Below are 18,673 nucleotides of genomic sequence, written 5' to 3' on the forward strand. Positions count from 1 at the left end.
CCACGTGGTCCATCTATAATGTGGATCTCAAGAAGAAACCTGTCCCTGCCCCAGAGCAGGCGGGGGGTATGGGGCACCCACCGTCCATTTCCACCAAAAGCTGGTTGAGCGTCTGCTCTTCCTCCGTGTTGGAGAAACCAGACATGGTGGTGGAGCGCTTCTTGCCCACGGCGTCGATCTCGTCGATGTAGACGATGCAGGGAGCCCGGGCCCGGGCTTCCTTGAACAGGCTCCGTACGCGGGCAGCGCCAAGGCCTGAGGTGACACAGAGGACCAGGAGTTGGACAGGGGATGGGAGATGAGCCCAACTCTTGTGCCGGGACCAGAGCTGCCCACTGAGGATGTCGAGGTCTCACGGAGTCACCCTGGTGGACACTCACCCTCCTGGACTCCCCAGGCCGCACACGGAAGTAGCTTCAAAGAACATCACTACCCGGTTCCCTCCATAAACGTGTCCAGTAACACAGGTTTCCCATGTCCTTCCCTGTGCCTCCATGTCCCCATCCCTTCGCCGCCTGAGGAAGGGTGTGTGATGGCAGAGCCATCCCGCACAGATGGTCAGGCAAACTTGTCCACAGCCCCCCGGGAATACGGACCTCCAATGACCTCCACGAACTCTGGGCCAGCCATCGCCAAGAAGGGCACCTGGGCCTCTGTCGCCACCCGCCTTGGCCAGAAGTGTCTTCCCACAGCCGGGGGGCCCGAGCAACAGCGCGCCTTTTGGGACTTTGGCGCCAAGCTGAAGGAAGCGCTCTGGGCTCTGGAAAAGCAGATCATGCCACACTAGTCACAGGTGTTTGAGAGAGAATTCCAAAACAGGGCTCACACAGAGATCAGCTCGTGTACCGGCATGAATCAGTTATGGTGCAGGTGGTTCTGGGAAAAGCAAGGAGCTCAGGCAGTGACCAGGCATCCCAGACAGCCCAGGGCACAGCCAGCAACGGGCTCGGTGCCCTCCTGCTGGTTCCCGGCTGTGCACTCAGCCTGCAGGGCCGACTCAGCAGGCACAGCACACACCGCCTGACCGGGGCAGCGTCTCGCCCAGGAGGGCACTCCTGTCTGCCTCCTGCTTGCACGCACACCCACCTTCAGATAGTCCACAAACTCTTTGACTTCCAGTTTGGCTTCGTGCATTCCTGCCACATCTCTGAAGCTGACTCCCTTCCCCATCTTCCCGTCCACAATCGTGAAACGAGCCATTTTAAGCTGATTCTGGGCAGAAAGAACAAAGGGCAGGGTGCTGTGACTCCGAGCACAACAGGGAAGATAAGCACCTCTGGGCTGGGCCTGCCTGTACGAGGGAGCCCCGCGTCCCTGGGGCCTCGCCTCCCCTCGGCCGGCTCTCATGTCCCACATCCTCTCTACTTCTTCGGACAGATGGGATTCAGAGTCACCTTCCAGGCATCAAGGGGAAATGTTCATTGTGCATCATTAAGAGAAACTTATCTAGCATCTAGCAATTTACATTTAAAAAAAAAAAACACAAACGACCCCCCACCCAAAGGAATTTAATATCTATTGCACATAAGCTGTATTTTGCATATGATTTTTCCCACTACTGTGGAGCTCTCTGATTATAAAAGTAGTAACACTCGGCTCTAGGAAGGTTTGGTAGAAATGTCAGCTGGTAAATTTCTGGAGCGCCATCAGGCAAGACAAAGCTCTTGGTGAGGGCTGCAAACTGGAGGCCCAGCAGACGGACAATCGGGTACTCCAAAGATACGCGTGCGTCATATGATCACAGCACGATCTAAATACAACAAGGAAAATACGCAGCCCCTGGGGCACCGGGGAGGCTCATGTGAAGCGTCTCCCTTCAGCTCAGGTCATGATCCCGGGGTCCTGGGATCGAGCCCCACGTCGGGCTCCCTGCTCAGCGGGGAGTCTGCTTCTCCCTCTCCCTCTGCCTGCCACTCCCCCTGCTTGTGCCTGCTCTGTTAATATAAATAAATAAAATCTTAAAAAAAATTTTTTTATAAACAACCCCAAATATGCAAGACTGGTGAAACTGGCTGAGTAAAATACAACACAACCCACAACAAGACCCCATTAAAAGGACGTGGGTTTTTAGCTACAGAGAGGAACACACTCCTGGGGTCAGTGGAAGCCTGTCTTGGTTCCCAGGGAGGTGACCAGAAGGTACCCTCTGCAGACCTGCTCCAAGCAGGCCTTGGGCCTCTCCCCAGCTCCTCTGCTGATGGGGCTAACTGGCCATGTGCAACCTGCCTGGGACGGAAAGTTCGTGCTACAACGAAGGCCACCACAACAGAACTTTTTTTTTTTGAAGTCATCTTTATGTCCAACTTGGGACCTGAACTCAAGACCCTGAGATCAAGCATCACATGCTCTACTGACTGAGCCAGCCAGGTGCCCCAGGAGAATGCCTGTAAAGTGTGTTAGGGTCTGGGGCACCTGGCTGGCTCAGTCAGTAGAGCATGTGATGCTTGATCTTGGGGTCCTGAGTTCAAGCCTTCCATCGGGTGTAGAGACGACTTAAAAAAAAAAAAATCTTAAAAAAAATTAGAAGTAAAATAAAAACACAAAGGCGACCTTTAAAACTGTCTCAGTGTCTTAGCCGGTAGGAGAGACCAAAGAGTCAGGCCCAGCTACTGCCTGCAGAGCAAACTGGCCAACACACTTGCTTGGCTCAGCTGTCCCACGAGTCAGCGAGAGAGGGGCCACGCAGAGGGAATGAGGAGCCCCCGGCCACGGCTCCAGCCAGGCCTTCGTGACAGGTGACTCTTCAGGGGACACTCACTCTGTGAGTTACGTAAAGTGTGTTCCGCGAGCACAAGCACAGACAAACCCCAGAGCACAGATTCGATGAGAGGGGATTTTCATCACTTACAAAAGCACTGAGTCCTCCTTCCCTTCCCGTCATTCCAGCCAGACGGAACACGTACCACAGGATGGCCAGGCCCACTGCGGTCATCCCCAAGGCATAGAGGGCACTAGCGGGAGAGAGACGCGGTTACGGGCAGGCAGCACGCACACACGCCTCACGTCGGGCCCCCCCCACTCTGAGACCAGCGTGCGGAGCGAATGTTGTGGAAGTGGGTTTCCTTGTCCAGTGCTCCTCTTTCGTGACCCTCCCCCAGGCCGTCCCCGGGAGCACGTAAAGGGCAGATACTGCAGCTTACCAGGGTGTGAAGCCAGAATGCGGACATCGCACACTAACTGTCATCTACAGCCTCTCGATAATGCCCAACAGGAACAGATTTTCACGTGTGATATACTTTGTTTTCAAAAGCAGGCCACCAGTTTGGTTGGAAGGCACAGTAAGCAGAGCAGCAGAGAGTAAACCCTAGGGCGCCAGCAATACCGCCCGCCATTCCCTACGCCCCCCAGCCTCGGAGGCCTGCGCCCTCAGGAGAGAACCGCCACTTCTCTGGAGTGCTGCCAGTCACTGGCATCCCACGTCTTCTCAGTGTGTGGGCACGTGTCCACGTGAACCTCTCTGCACACGAGCTGCAGCCCCCGGCAGTCCCAGCACGCCGTTATGCCGCCCCAGGACAATGCGCATTAACGTGCTCCCGGTAAGGAGACGCAGGTCCCACAGGCCCAAAAGGGTCCCTAGTTCATCTGCCACAGAAGCAAGAATTTCTACCAGACGCCCCTGCTTCTCCCTTTCTGTTCCGTTTTCCCGTTTGTACAAGACGGCAGCCCCACAATGTGCTCCACCAGAACTAAAGAAAGACACCCCAGCAGGCCCACGATGCCCCTCCCCACGCGTGGTCACCGGCTCGCACACATACTTAACCTCCCACACGGGGGCTGCTTTACTGGAGGCAAGGCCAGTGTGAGATGTTGGTAGTTTGTTATCATATTACAAAGCCAAGCCTGGTTTAGTTCAGGAGCCAAAAAAATGACCAACATACTTTCCAAAGAATCCTGTTCGCTTGTAGGAAACCGGGATCCTGTCCTTGCCTTCAATCCCCAGGGCGTCTTCAGCGGCTCGGAGCTTCTCCTCAAACCTGTCGATGTTTGCCACCTGCATCCGGTACATCAAGGCCAGCCGCTGGGGGCAGGGAGCAGAGGCAGCGCAGGTGACGGACGGGCTGCGGCAGCCGCGACACACAGCGTCTACGCACCGCAACGCCCCGGACGCAGGGCTCTCGCTGCCACTCAGAAACTGCGTCCACGTCACAACCACAACACTTCCCGTACGTGTGCTTGCTCTGTTTTCACTAACAGGAACATTTTAAGAAAACGGACAGTGCGCTTTATGCTTTAAACTCACCACCCAGCCTCAACTGTGCGTGCAGAGCACAGAGACACACGATAGACACGAGGTCTTGGCTGGGATGCAGGCCACGCACTAAGGCAAGAAACACAGGTTTGGTGCTTCACCACCGGCTGACTCTGAAATTTGGCGAACTGGATCTCTCTCCTCTGTAGGCCTTTCCCAGGACGAGAAGACGCTCGGGGAGAGTGAGCAGGGGGAGTGTCCTCCAGGGTACAGAGAAGACTCCACCGCAAGCCAAGTCCACACTGGGCCCCCAAATCCCTTCTCTGTAAGCTGACCTGAGCCACCCACCAAGGGGCCATCCTGACTATCTCCACCGGTCTGGACAGCTTCATGCCCGTCCTGCAGCATTCTGCTAAGGGCCTGGTCCAAATGCTTTCTGGAACGAAGCTGTTCCAAGCACAGCTTCCAAATGCACTGTGGAATCCACACGAGAGCCTCAGAAGATTCCATGCAGAATGAGGGGCTGGCCAGGCTGCATGTCAGGGGTCACAGGGCCGGACAGGAGATGCGGATGGGAGCACCCACCAGCCACGACACACTGAGCGTCGTCTGCGCTGGAACGCCCAGTGGCCTCAGTTGCTGGATTACCTAACAGACCCCAAACGTCTGATCTGGACTTCATCCACGCCTGTCACTCAAACACCTGCCCAGCCAGGTGAATAGAATGGAAACAATGCCCTTCTTTCTTTACCAGAAGCCAAGAGCAAAATGTGATTCCAGAAGCCAGTTCAGGTCCCACATCTCGGACCACCTGGGCCTGAACCATCCACTCACTTCTGCAGGGTCGCCCAGGTCACACCGGGCCAGGAGGAGCCTGTCACCCCCAACTAAATTACAAGCTCTTATAAACTGACACCCAGCTGTAAACACAGTGCTTGGCACTCAGCCCTATCCAGGACCCAGGTAGGGCTATCGTGCAGGGCCCAGACTACGCCCCAGAGTCCACCAGTGCTCCCCGAGAGCAGAGTGAGTCCATGTGGGACACCTGTCTCCCAGCATTTTCCCTGGTCTAGTTTCTCCACCACCCAAACCTTCAACAAAAAATGGAAAGGAGGGGGCGCCTGGGTGGCACAGCGGTTAAGCGTCTGACTTCGGCTCAGGGCGTGATCCCGGCGTTGTGGGATCGAGCCCCACATCAGGATCCTCCGCTATGAGCCTGCTTCTTCCTCTCCCACTCCCCCTGCTTGTGTTCCCTCTCTCGCTGGCTGTCTCTATCTCTGTCGAATAAATAAATAAAATCTTTAAAAAAAAAAAAATGGAAAGGAGACTGAAGAAACACGACAACGAAATACAATTCATGGTCCTCGATGGGTCCCTGGATTAAAAGTACTAATAAGGGGCACCTGGGTGGCTCGGTGGGTTAAGCGTCCAATTCTTGATCTCAGCTCAGGTCTTGAACTCAGAGTCATGAGTTCAAGCCCTGCATTGGGCCCCAGGCTGGTAGAGCCTTCTTAAAAAATAATAATAATAATAAAATAAAATAAAATACTAATAAAACAGCTCTAACATCAATATAGAGATGACCAGCGAACAGGGTCAGGAAAGTGCTTTGGAAAATATTCTCACGTCGCTACCTCTCCTGGGCCTGCCGGTGCTGTGGTGACAGGGTGAGGAGGACGGTGACTCCTTCCACAGGACGGTAATAACAGTCAGCTTCTGGGGCCCAGCCCTCTCCCCGGGACCAAATCCCACCCTCCTGACCCCTCCGCTGGTGAGCGCGCTGGGCTCCCTCCCGGGGGTGGGGAAGCAAGCAGGCCCTGCGTGGTCTTTCCTCCCTCCTCTCCCGGGCCGGCCCTTGCCCGACCCCAGCTCTCAGCCACCCTCCCAGTGCGCGTAGTTTACTGTCCCGGGCTCCCAGCGATTCCCCTTCACACCACCCCCCCGTCCCCGCACCTAAACTCGCCAGCAGCTGCCAAAGCTGCCCTGGGTGCTGACCTGCCGCTGAGACCAGACCCACGGGGCGGGACCTCGGGGCCGTAGCCGCAGGCCCCCCGCTCCCCTCCCAGATGCGCCTGCGGCTCAGGGCGGGGGGACCGAGGGAAAGGGGTTCCGCCCTGACTCACAGGCCGCCCGAACACCACAGCTCCGGGGTGCAGATAGACCTCCACCACGTCGCTCTCTGGCACCACCTGCACGCGCTGCACCTCGCCCTTGGCCAGCATCTCGTGCACGAAGTCGCTCCAGGAGATGTTGCCGCCGCTGGTGCTGAGTGCATTCAGCAGGCTCATGATCACGGCGATGACAAACAAGGTGCGCAGCCGCTCACGGTACATCTGGTCCTCTCTCTCCTTGCGTCTCCTCTCCTCTGCAAGCAGGGCGACCGGGGGGCGTCAGACACGGGAGGGACACTAATCCCACGCCACTCAAGGCCACCGACACTGCATCACTGCGGTCCCGTCAGACCACAAAGCCAGTGTTACAAGAGCAGCTTCCTGGGACCAGCGTGTACTGTAGCTCGGCAGTGAGCCCTCCGCCAGAGGCACAAGCGACCCCTGACCTCAAACCATCACCCGTGATGCGTGTGGCACACGTGCAAGTGATTAGTAACAACAAAACACCTTTTACCCCCATCTGCCCTCCCCTCCCCAACAGCCACCTACCCTGCATATATGGGAGGACCACTTAATTCAACAACGTTCCCAGTGACCAACTCTTATCCAAACCATCAGATAAACAGTCATATTATTAGGATACCAGTTCTTAGAGGGGGACAAAGACACAAGACTCAGCCCCTGACCTTGGGGCACATGGACACCTGGGGAGGCTGACACGGGAGGTGGCGGCTGATGCGGGAGGCTCCAGACGGTACACAGCATGAGGAACTGGGAGAAGCAGCTCCCAGCACGGCCACCACAGGGAGGTTCCAGGAGGGAGGGAAGAGTACGCGGACCGGGAGAACCGGGAGGACAGCAGGAGTCGCCGCCCTCAGGCCCAGGGAACAGACAGGAGAGTCCTGCTTATAGCCCCCCAAGGCCAGGCCACAGTCTCCCTCCCAAACCGGCTGGTCAGATAAGCCCCTCCTCCGCTGGGGATGCAGTCTCTGGACCTCACTGACATGCTGCTCTGTATCTCCTCGCTGGCCCACCCAACCCGGTCCTTAGAAGCTTCTGGCACCTCCATCTCCACACCAGAAGGCCTGGACCACGGTGCGGCCCTCACCTGTACAGTACGGCCCATCCTCCCGACACTCCATCCAGACTTTACCTACCTGTCATTAACGATGCCCTTTGAGAAGGTCATGTACCGTCCTTCACCAGTGCTGCCCAAGATGGCCCTGACCAATCTCAGCAACCAACCCTTCCACCATTTACCTCTGCCTGCACAGACACAGCATCCACTCGGGAGAAGAGGAGGGAGGGCCCACACAGACACGGGACTCAGCCCGCCCTGCTTGTGTGGTCATTTCTCCAGGGACAAGAGCACAGCTGGACCTCAGTGTCCACCCGCTTCCCTCTGCTCTGTCTGCAGGCGTACCATCCACGAACACACTGCCCTCCTCTCTGGCCATCAGTTCAGAGGAACTGAAAGGCATTTTTAATCAGCTTAAAAACGCAAAACGAATCTTACGGGGAAGGCTGTGTCAGCAATCATTCTGAAAACATGAAAGTACATATCAGATGTTATCCGAGAACGGACTGTAATAGCAAATTCAGTATTTAAAGCTCAGAGTCACAACAGGCAACGAAATACAGGTACCACTCGTCTTGGAAAGCAAACTCATGTGCGCAGGTGAGTAGGTAATGATTTAGAGACCAGGTATTTCATTTAATTTTTTTTTTCTTTCTTTTTTTTTTTTTTTTAAGATTTTATTTATTTGACAGAGATAGAGACAGCCAGCGAGAGAGGGAACACAAGCAGGGGGAGTGGGAGAGGAAGAAGCAGGCTCATAGCAGAGGAGCCTGATGTGGGGCTCGATCCCATAACGCCGGGATCACGCCCTGAGCCGAAGGCAGACGCTTAACCGCTGTGCCACCCAGGCGCCCCTCATTTAATTTTCTATTTAATCAGTCTATTTAATTCCCAGTCTTGTGTTCGAATTGACCATGTTGTCATCCAACTTGGCAAGCTCCGTACGACCGACCTGAGACCCTGAGACTGGCCGGTGACTGAGCTGCACGAGCCACTGGGAGGACTTACAAATCGGCCCAGGCCGTGCCTGCTCTGCCCACCACACGTCACGCCTCTGGCAGAGAAGGGCTTACGGCAACTCTACAACTCACACGTCTGTTTGCAGAAGGCAAACCAGCCCTATAATGTTTAAAAGATATGGCTTGGTTTCACTTATTTATTTTAAAAAAGATTCCATTTCTTTTTTTAAGTCATCTCTATACCCAACGTGGGGCTCAAACCCACAACCCTGAGATCAAGAGTCACACGTTACACTGACGGAGTCAGCCGGGTGCCCCAGATATGGCTTGGTTTTAAGTAACAGCTTTGTACGTTTTTGTAAGAATTTCTAAACAATAAGAAGACAGCTTGGATTTAGGCTCCAGTAAACGCCTCCTCTTTCTTCACGAAAACCCAACCCTTTTCAGGTAAAAACCAGCCAGGCATTCTGTCACACGTGTGGAGCTGCCCCCATCGGTCTGTGTTAGGGAGAAGGATGAGCCTGGCCAGACCTGGAGGCCGCAGACCCCATTACTGGAGGGCTCTCCAGGCTCAGGAGCAGGGAGGCCCCAACCCAGGGCGGTCACTGCTCTCAAGCTCCAGACAGTTCACGCAGGTCTGGTGAAAATCGTTTGCACGTCTCCACAGAATTCCTACTCTGGCTTCTGAGCCGGAGTCATCGAGTCCTCCTCCCTGGGCACTAAGGAGATGGATACAGCACGTACCTGCCCCCAGACAGGACCCATCCAGTGACAAGGGTGTGCAAACACGCGCTCTGTCCATTCGCGCTAACCCAGGCCCACGAGGTGCAGTGAGCCGGCCCAGCACACGCTGTCCAGGGGTACACATGAGGAAGCCCTCCTAAAAGCCACTTAGCTGGGTGTCTCAAGAGCCACAGAAAACACTGTGTTTCCTTAACTCACTAATTGTACTTCTGAAACTCAGCCCAAGGACCTCAACGTAAAACACGTTTCTGGGGGCACCTGGCAGGCCCAGTCAGCAGAGCGTGCAACCCTTGATCTCAGGCTTGCAGCGGTTACTAAAAATAAAACCTTTTAAAAACAAACAAAGGAGGGGCGCCTGGGTGGCTCAGTCGTTAAGCGTCTGCCTTCAGCTCAGGGCGTGATCCCGGCGTTCTGGGATTGAGCCCCACATTGGGCTCCTCCTCTGGGAGCCTGCTTCTTCCTCTCCCACTCTCCCTGCTTGTGTTCCCTCTCTCGCTGGCTGTCTCTCTGTCACATAAATAAATAAAATCTTAAAAAACAAACAAACAAACAAAGGAAACCCCCACATATCTGTAGTGTTGGTCAGGTATGAAATTATGAGGGCCAGTCTGAGAAAGACAAAAGGGGAGCAGGACAGGGCGATGTGGGTGTGAGACAGAGGACTGGGTCCATGAAAGTAAGACGTGTGAGATCCGAGACATGAAACAAAATCTGACCCTGAGGTTCTAACTGGAAAATGGCCTTTCATCACTCTGTCCCTCGAGGACCCCCTTCCTCCGCTGCCCCTTGCCATGGCTGCACCCAACTGCATCTGTGAAGGCTGAAGGCCACACTCGGGCACTTGGCTCCCTATGGCTCGCGCATCTACTCTGGCTCCTGATACCAACGACAGGCTCGTGGAGAGCCGAGGGCTAAGCCCAGGAAACACTGCTGCCTCCTGGCCACCCGACTGTCCACCCACTGGACAGACCCCCCGAAAGCTCCGGTGCCCAAATCCCTCTTTGGTGGGAGGTGGCGTCCATCACTGCCAGGCGCCCTGTGTCAGCCACCGCACATGGGCCAGTGACCCCCACGGCTGAGTTTCAGGGAGACAGCGAGAGGACAGGGAGAGCTGCCCCAGGTTTCAGTCTAGGGATCCTTCTGGAAGAACTTGTTCCCAGTAACCCTGAACGTGGGCCTGTGGTGAGAAGCTTCGGAGGATTGCCGTGACAGTCCAGTTCTTTCCAGCAGTCACTTGGTGCTGGGCCTGCCCCAGATGGGGACGGCAATAGCAGAGATCACTCACCGAGTATCCTCAGTTCTCAGGGACAAGAGGCACGAACGCCAGAGTGGAAATTCCAGCAACTGCCCTCTATGCTTTCTATTACGTGATACCATAGACTCCTGCATAATCGTAGGTAGTAACACAGAACTAGCCCCTGTCTGCCCAGCTGCTGGACAGCGACACAGCCCGCTGGCCTTATTCAGACTGCCCGGCTGACCTGTGCTCTTGAGTGTGTCTTAGTTTTGTGCACGTTACCACCGGCGAAGACACACATGACTTCCTCCCCGCAGGGGCTGCCCGGCTCCAAGGCCCTGCGGACACTCCTCTGCTCGCCACTCTGTAACGGTGTCTCTGGAGAATGTGCCATACATGGGAACGACGTAGTATACAGTCTTCCGGGATTGGCTCTTTCATTCGTACTGTCAGCAGGTCTGAGGACGAGACACTGGGCTGCGCCTGCCGTATGCCTCCTGTGGAAGCTTCCCGGCGAGCCAGACCATCACCCGTGCAGCCACAGAGCCAGGGAAGATCCACGACAGATCGTCACAGAAAGAAAAACCTTCCGGTCAAGCAATCATTAACCTCTAACGAAAATGCAGCAGACCGGAGCTTCACCCCATTTTCTCAACACAAGCTACAGCTCCATCTGAAACTACGGACTACAAAACCACCGCACGCGGGACGCACAGGAGGTGCAGACACTCTAGACGTGTGCTGCGCTACCGGGAGCGAGTGAAGGAGTCGGGAGAACCCTACTCAATGCTTGCTTCTGCCTCTGTTGTCCCTTGCGCCACGACACTGGCGACGGCGCTGTGACGAGGAGCACATGGGCGAAGCACGGAGTCCGGCATCTACCACGCCCGTGCCTGAGGAACTGGAACCCATGCGCGTGGAACCCATGCGCGTGGCAGGCCGCCGCCATCAGCACTCCGCAAGCACGCCGCCCACCACCTCTCCCTTCATAGGAGACCCTTATCATCACCTCTGCTTTCATGGCCGAAGACCTTTGCCATTTTGAGATATGAAATATCCCTCCGTGTTTTTTCCTAGTTCTTCTATAGTTTTGCTTTTAGATTTAACGACTTAATCCATCCAGAATTTATTTTGGTACATGTAATATAGTCTCTCTCCAAGTAACAGCAACTATTTCAAACCACTTCATACACGATCCTCCCCTCTGCTACTACGTGAAACGCCACGAATTCTCAGGTAAACCAGACTCTGCTTCCACATTTTCTCTTTTGTTCCATTAAGCTTCCTACCTACTACTGGACCAAAATGTTACTTTTTGGGGAGAAAAAAATTTTAACGTCTGCCACTATCAGCCTCACTGGCATTTGTTTTTCAAAAACCTGTAGATTTTCTGATGAGCCAAACCCTCATCCTCCACCCCTGAAAACCTTGGAACTCAGAAGCCCTCTGAGGAAGAGCCAAGTTCCCCAGGAGCTCTGTGAGCACAAGAATCTAGTGATGACCAGAAGGGACGCTCCACAAAGCCTGAAACAAGGAACATCTAAATCGAACCCGACCAATGGCCACAGGTGTCCAGGAGTTAAGACCTGTTCCTAAAGAGCTTGAAGTTGGAGGGCGTCTGGCTGGCTCAGTTGGTGGAGTGTGCAACTCTCGGCGTCGTGCGTTTGAGCCCCACGTTGGGCATAGAGATTACTTTAAAAATAATCATAATAAACAGGGGCGCCTGGGTGGCTCAGTCAATTGCACATCTGCCTTCGGCTCAGGTCATGATCCCAGGGTCCTGGGATCTAGCCCCGAGTTGTCAGGCTCCCTGCTCAGTGTGGAGTCTGCTTCTCCCTCTCCCCCTGCACCCCCTTCCCTTGAGCTCATGCTCTGTCTCTCTCTAATAACTATATGAATAATAAATAAATAAAAATAATGAAGTAAAACAAAATCAGCACCTAAGTATGAGGAAGTTCCTTGACAACTATTTCTCTACCTGGGTGTCCTTCCGGAGACTCGGCACAGGAAGGGGACAGTAACAGGGTGATCAGGAGAGAATTAGTGGGGAAGACATATGAATCACTTCCTACAGCACTCTCCTGTCATTGCTGGGTTAGCAAGTTCCACTGTCACTAGCTCCAGCAGCCAGCTTTCACCTTAGGGTCAATTCAGTTTAAACTGACCTTTTCATTGCCTTCACCCCGTTGCCCGATCAGAGTCCTAATCCTACAGATGAGACTCGAGGTTTGCAAGTGAGGTTGTTGTGAACTGGGGCACACAGTGGTCACTCACGTGGGACAGTGATGTGTCCCACTCCTTCCTCGAGGCCACGCACTGTACCAACCTCTCCTCTGGGGGCTGCTTCTCAAGTCTACACATCATCAGGAACGTGTCTGACCCAAGATGTCCTGGTGCCTTCCTCCCCACCCAAGAACACCTGAGTTCAAGGCAGATTGGAGAGTCACCCTTTCCACGCAGAGGACAGTAATTCTGCCTGTCTTCAGATGTCTGGACAGGACAAGGGAAACAGGTGCCGGCGGAAGCACCTCTAAAGGACAGACAGGAAAAGATCCAGCAATCATATTAAAGACTGGGGGTAGGTGTGCTCAGAGTTAAGGGAGACACAGGGGCCTGGGCACACCCTACATTTGTTTTTAACTTTCTTTTTTTTTTTTTAAAGACTTATTTATTTTATTTGAAAAACTGGGGGCACAGAGGCAGAGAGAATCTCAAGCAGACTCCCAGCTGATGTGGAGCCCAATGTGGGGCTCGATCTCACGACCCTGAGATCATGACCTGAGCTGAAACCAAGAGCCAGACTCTTAACAGACTGAACCACCTGGCTACCCCTGAGCTCACCCTACTTTTAAGACCAGTTTCCTGGGGCGCCTGGGTGGCTCAGTTGGTTAAGCATCTGCTGTCAGCTCAGGTCATGGTCGCAGGGTCCTGGGATCGAGCCCCACCCTCTCCCTCTCCCACCCCCCCTCTCCCACCCCCCTGCTGTGTTCCCTCTCTTGCTGTGTCTCTGTCAAATAAATAAATAAAATCTTAAAAAAAAAAAAAAAAAAAAAAGGCCCGGTTCCTGTTGCTGAGACCAGAACACACATGTGAAGACAACCAAGGTGGCCATTATTTTAAAAAGTCAAATAGATATACCTTCATCATCTTCAGGGGTCCTCCCCTTAGATTTATCATTGTCCTTAGTCTTCTGCTTCATCTCGGAGGTGTTAAAATAGTGGGTACCACCTGCAAGGAGTAGGGAGCGTGTTTGACAAGATCTGCCCCACAGGGAAGTGCTCAGAAGAGTATGTTCTTCAGTAACCAGCCCAAAACAGAAGCCATCTGAAACCTACATGCGTAAGATTTACAAGTTTGGGGTGATCGTTCTTAGTACAGTAGCTGCTAATTCTAGAATAATAAACTACTTTAACTTACGGAGTATCCTGGTAATTCAAATTAGCAATGAAAGGGGATAAAACTTCCTTATGAATGAATACAGAGGAAGTCTCATGAGTTTGTTGGAGAACAACCCCTTCAATAATCACAGTCACTCTAAACGGATTTAGACAAATGAGCAACACGGTGGCCACCACCACCAAGACACAACACTCCTCCCATGAAAGGCTCCATCTTGTCCACCGTCTAACTGAGAGGAAAGAGAGTCTCACCAACCATGACAGCTGTACCTTTCTTCACGAGGTTAATGGAACCACAAATGAGACTACCTGGATGGGCCCTGGACACGGGATCAGGCTGTCTGGAGAGTGAGGTGTGTGCCACCGGGCGCATGTGTGCACTTAGGGGTGAAACACACACAGGAGGTGAGCACGAGGCTGACCACATGTGGGCACAAAGCCACGTAACGTCCTTTAGGAGTTAGGAGATTTCACTCTTCCCCGTTCCAACTGGATAGAAGGGGGACGTAAGACCACACTGTCATCCTGAAGGTTCTAAGTCCTCTGACCTAAGATCTCTCTTGAGGATGTCATGCCGTCTCACTAAATGATAAAACTATTGTTAAAAACAAATTACTTGTGGGCTATTTGTAGTTATCTTCTGGATGTAAAACGCACAGAGCCCCTCTGAAGATCCTTACTAGATGTTCTTGCAGCTGGCTAGAGAATATGGAAAACATTGTAAGCAGCACAATTGTTGCCATACACCAGAACTTTTCAAAAAGAGGGGAACGACTCAGATAAGTACATGCGGCCTGTTCAGACCTTAGTCAGTCTGTAAACTGCACTTTAGAGCATCTAAGGGTTCACAATAAACAGAAGTCAAAGTCCCCTGAGTGATTTCCTTTCTCTGTCGGTATCAAACCAGCAGCTTTATCCTGAGTTACTTACACATGTCACAGGATGTGCCTATCACCTGTGTTTCAGAAGATACACACCTAAGAGTTTCCAGAGTCTGACTGGATTCTGGACTAGATGCTGTTTCAACAACAATCCACCGAACCCTTCAAAGGTTGGGGTTAGCAGGCACAGCTGCAAATGCTGAAAAGAAACAGAAAATACAGACGACGGCCAGTGATCCATAACAGTCACTTTTCAAACTGGTCCTCACTTTATGGTAAAATAGAACAACAATAACAAATTATGATCTAAAACGTAAGTGTTGAGCTCCTAAGAGAGGACTGGAGGGAAACACCAGCCAAAATGGCAGCAGGACTTGGGGTCTCTGTTTCCTGGATCGAGAGTTACCCTGAGCAGAGCCAGGAGCACACCTTCACCAGAGTGCTCAATTAATTCAGGTCCGAAACACCTGCAGCTACAAGACACATGTAAGATATAGCTACGTGGTGCTTTGCTCACACAAAACCATCAGCCCCCTTGGAGCAACCGCCAAGTCCCACGTGGAATTCACCCTCATGAGGGCTGATCCACACGGGCCAACTGTGAAAACACTTCTCAGTGAAACTCTTACTGAGTTCAATTTTTAAAACATTTTGGGGGGAGCACCTGGATGGCTCAGTCGGTGAAGCCTTCGGCTGGGGTCATGATCTCAGGGTCCTGGGCTTGAGCCCCGCCCTGGGCTCCCTGCTCGGCTATGGATCTGCTTCTCTTTCTGCCTCTGCCTCTGTGATTTCTCATGCTCTCTCTCAAACAAATAAAAAAATAACAAAATCTAAAAAAAAACACACACACAAAAAACCAACCAAAACCTTTTAAGATTTTTATTTACTTCTTTGAGAGAGATGGAGAGAGCACGCACGAACGGGAGGAGGGGGGCAGCAGGCAGAGAGAGAAGCAGGCTCCCCACCGAACAGGGAGCCCGATGCGGGACTCAATCCCAGGGCCCTGAGATCATGAACGGAGCCGAAGGCAGACGCTTCACCGACTGAGCCACCCAGGTGCCACTCAAAATATATTTTTTTAGGATTTTATTTTTAAGTAATCTCTACAGCCCACGGAGGTGGGGCTCGAACTCACAACCGAGGATCTAGTCGCATGTTAGTTACACCGACTGGCCAGACACCCGTGGATTCAATTTTAAGACGCCAGGAAGACAAGCAAACAGGCAGAAAATACCAATACACGGAAAAAGGGCTGGAAAAATGCAGGCTGGGGCCTGTGCGGAGTTTCTTCCAGGGAGGCCCGGGGGGCCTCTCCGCACGACCGGGGGCCCCTGCACCCGAAGGCGTCACTCTCGCTCGGGGTCGGTCGGGCAGGGGGTCAGGGGAGGAATGGGGGTACCCTGGGATGGGGCGGGGGTGGTGCCGGCCGGGGGGTGGGGTCGGGGAGGAATGGGCGGGGCCCGGCCCGGGGTTCGCGGGTACCTGCTTGGTGTGGCCTCCGGCCCCTACGAGTCGGGTCGGAGGCCTGTGGACGAAGTGGCGGCACCTCCTTCCGGCCCCGGTGGAGAGGCCTGGGCTCCAGCCCGAGCAGGAGCCCCGCAGTCGCCCGGACCCCGCGGCCGGGCCCGGGCGGAGGGCGCGCAGCAGCAGCAACACGGCCGCCATGTTGGCCCGGAAACGGCGCCTGCGCGGTCGGGCCGCCTGGGGGGCGCCTGCGCGGTCGAGGCTGCCGGTGCCAGTTGCCCCGCGCCCGGCTGCACCCTCGACCGTGCTGCCGTTCCCTAGCGGTTTATTAGGTGCCAGTCGGTGCGGAGGGCCCGAGTACACCCGGGACGGAGGGTATCGTGACCCCGCGCCGGGCTGCGTGCTGCGGCCACGCCGTTCGGGGGCGTCGCTGCTTGAGAGGGTCGTCCGGTCCCGGGGTCACGGGGCGGAGCGAGGGAGCCCGAGGGAACCGTGCCCAGAGAGCGGGCGCTCGGACCCCGACCCCCACCCAGGACCCTGACCTGGACTCGAACCCCGACCCCACGGCCTCACCCTCCACCCGGGACCCGGACCCCGAGCCCCACCCGGCGCCCTGACCTGGACTCGAACCCCGACCCCACGGCCTCACCCTCCACCCCGAACCCGGACCTGGGCTTGAACCCCGACCCCACGGCTTCAATCTCCACCCGGGACCCGGACCCCTCGACCCCCACCAGACGCTGGCCCGTCTGCCCATCTCCTGGCCGCAGGGCCTCGCACTTGGTTCATGGGTCAGCGGAGGCCGAATCCTTGTCCTGCGGGTGTTTCATTTCGAATAGATAATTCTCTTACCTGGTTATTTTCTGCTGGGTGCAGATGTCCGAAGTCGTCCCCAGGGCCAGCCGTGGGGATCATGGCCCAGGCAACGGTTTGTCCCTGGGCCCAGGCAGACCCCGCCCCTGGCCGCCTCTGCTCCCACCCGTTCACCTCTCTGCCAGCGCCTGAGTGCTCAGCTTTGAGACTGCTGAATCCTCCAGCTTTCGTAGAAAAATCAGACTAGGTGGGTCTATTATGATAACACGTGTCTTTCTGTCTTCCACAAATTCTTGCAAGCGGTCTTAGCGCTAACTGGTGCCGGTCCATGTCAGACACTCTTTTTGATTATTATTTTTAAAGATTTTATGTATTTGAGAGAGAGCATGAGCAGGGGGTGGGGGGCAGAGAGGGAGAAGCGGACTCCCTGCGGAGCAGGAAGCCTGACAGGCTCCATCGCAGACCCTGAGATGAGGCCCCAAGCGGAAGACAGACAAGTAAGGCACTAAGCCACCCAGGTGCCCCGTGTATCAGATACCCTTATATTCACAACTGTGAAGCACTTAATACCTATTTCACAGGTGAGGAGGCGGACTCAAAATTAAAAGTAACCGTCTAAGGTCGCAGCCAGGAAGGGACGGTGCAGTCTCAGAGCTGGTCGGACTGGTTTCTGGGCCTGCACTCTTCACCATTACGCCTTCGGTATTACAAAGTAACCTGATTTGTGTGTCCTTCCCCTTCCTCACTGCTGAAACAGGGAAAGTGTGGGACATTTTAAGTTTGCTGTCCTGATGACGGGTGCTCAGGTCTCTGGCACCTGGCACTTCTGCAGGGCCTCTGATTCGTGGTTGGTTTTGGGAGCGAGCAGCCCCTAGGCCCAGGGCTGCCCGAGGTTCACACAGCTGGGCTCACTGCCCTTCCTTTGCTTCTCCTGTCCTCTCACCACCTTCCTTCATCAGTCCTTCCTCCCCGCCCGCCACTGTTCCTTCTTTTGCTGGTTAAATCGTCCCACCCACTTACTGCCTCCCAGCTTGCTCTATCGTGCCCGCACTCTGCCCAGACCCGTCCCGTGACTGTAACTTCCGACGGAGCCGTTTCTTGCACCTGATCGAGGCTTGTGCAATGTGCCCTGATGGGAAGTGACCGAGCTCCCCACCCATCCCTGTTCCCTCATCATCCAGTCCAGAGGATCTGTGACTCAAAGCCTCTAAGAAATTTGAATGTGTTTGGAAGAGTGTTAGATACGCTCCTACTATGCTTGAAGTAAGATCGTTACTGTGGTCTGGCTTCTTTGGGGATTCAGTTGGAAGCAGTGCAGGGTGATGGCAAAGGGCCAGCCTCTGGCGGGAGAACACTGGCTTCTGTCCTCAGCATAAGACCTTGAGCAAGTTACTGCCTTCTCCAAGCCTTAATTTTCTCATCATTAAAATGGGGATAATAATTATCTGCAAAGTGAGGCTAATAGCAGGGTTTCCCATGGGGTTGTTGTGACGATAAAATACAATAAAAGTACGTGAGAACAGCCCATGAAGCCGGAAGTCATTTATACCCAGGAGTTTATTCCTGGGATGTCAAGGCAAATGAGATTGGGGGAGCACAGATTACTGACGCATTTATTCAAATGCATTTAACAGCTGCTCTGGAGGTTGGCTGTGTCCAGGGCCTCAGGTGACTCTGAACCCCGCCGGGCTTCAGTCCTCCCTGGACAATAGGGCTCTAGTTTAAGCATTCAGGTGCCCATGACCTGGACCCTAGAAAGATGAGGCCTAGGAAAGCTGGCTCACTGGACCTTCCTTGGC

At 54.2% G+C, this 18,673-nt stretch overlaps 1 protein-coding gene across 1 annotated transcript in view; it reads right to left on the reverse strand.

Annotated features, from left to right (window-relative positions):
- Positions 1-16,291, reverse strand: part of SPG7 (SPG7 matrix AAA peptidase subunit, paraplegin) — a 29,444-nt gene extending 13,153 nt beyond the window's left edge. The window contains 10 exon segments of the mRNA XM_026494574.4: positions 82-255; positions 597-663; positions 665-760; positions 1,087-1,212; positions 2,849-2,951; positions 3,879-4,018; positions 6,313-6,554; positions 13,457-13,546; positions 14,694-14,796; positions 16,080-16,291. Of these exon segments, the coding sequence (XP_026350359.1) occupies positions 82-255; positions 597-663; positions 665-760; positions 1,087-1,212; positions 2,849-2,951; positions 3,879-4,018; positions 6,313-6,554; positions 13,457-13,546; positions 14,694-14,796; positions 16,080-16,262 (1,324 nt within the window). The 5' untranslated portion in view covers positions 16,263-16,291.
- Positions 16,292-18,673: the final 2,382 nt, after the last annotated feature.

Source organism: Ursus arctos, unplaced genomic scaffold (genome assembly GCF_023065955.2).
Source record: "Ursus arctos isolate Adak ecotype North America unplaced genomic scaffold, UrsArc2.0 scaffold_19, whole genome shotgun sequence".
NCBI classification, from domain to species: domain Eukaryota; kingdom Metazoa; phylum Chordata; class Mammalia; order Carnivora; family Ursidae; genus Ursus; species Ursus arctos.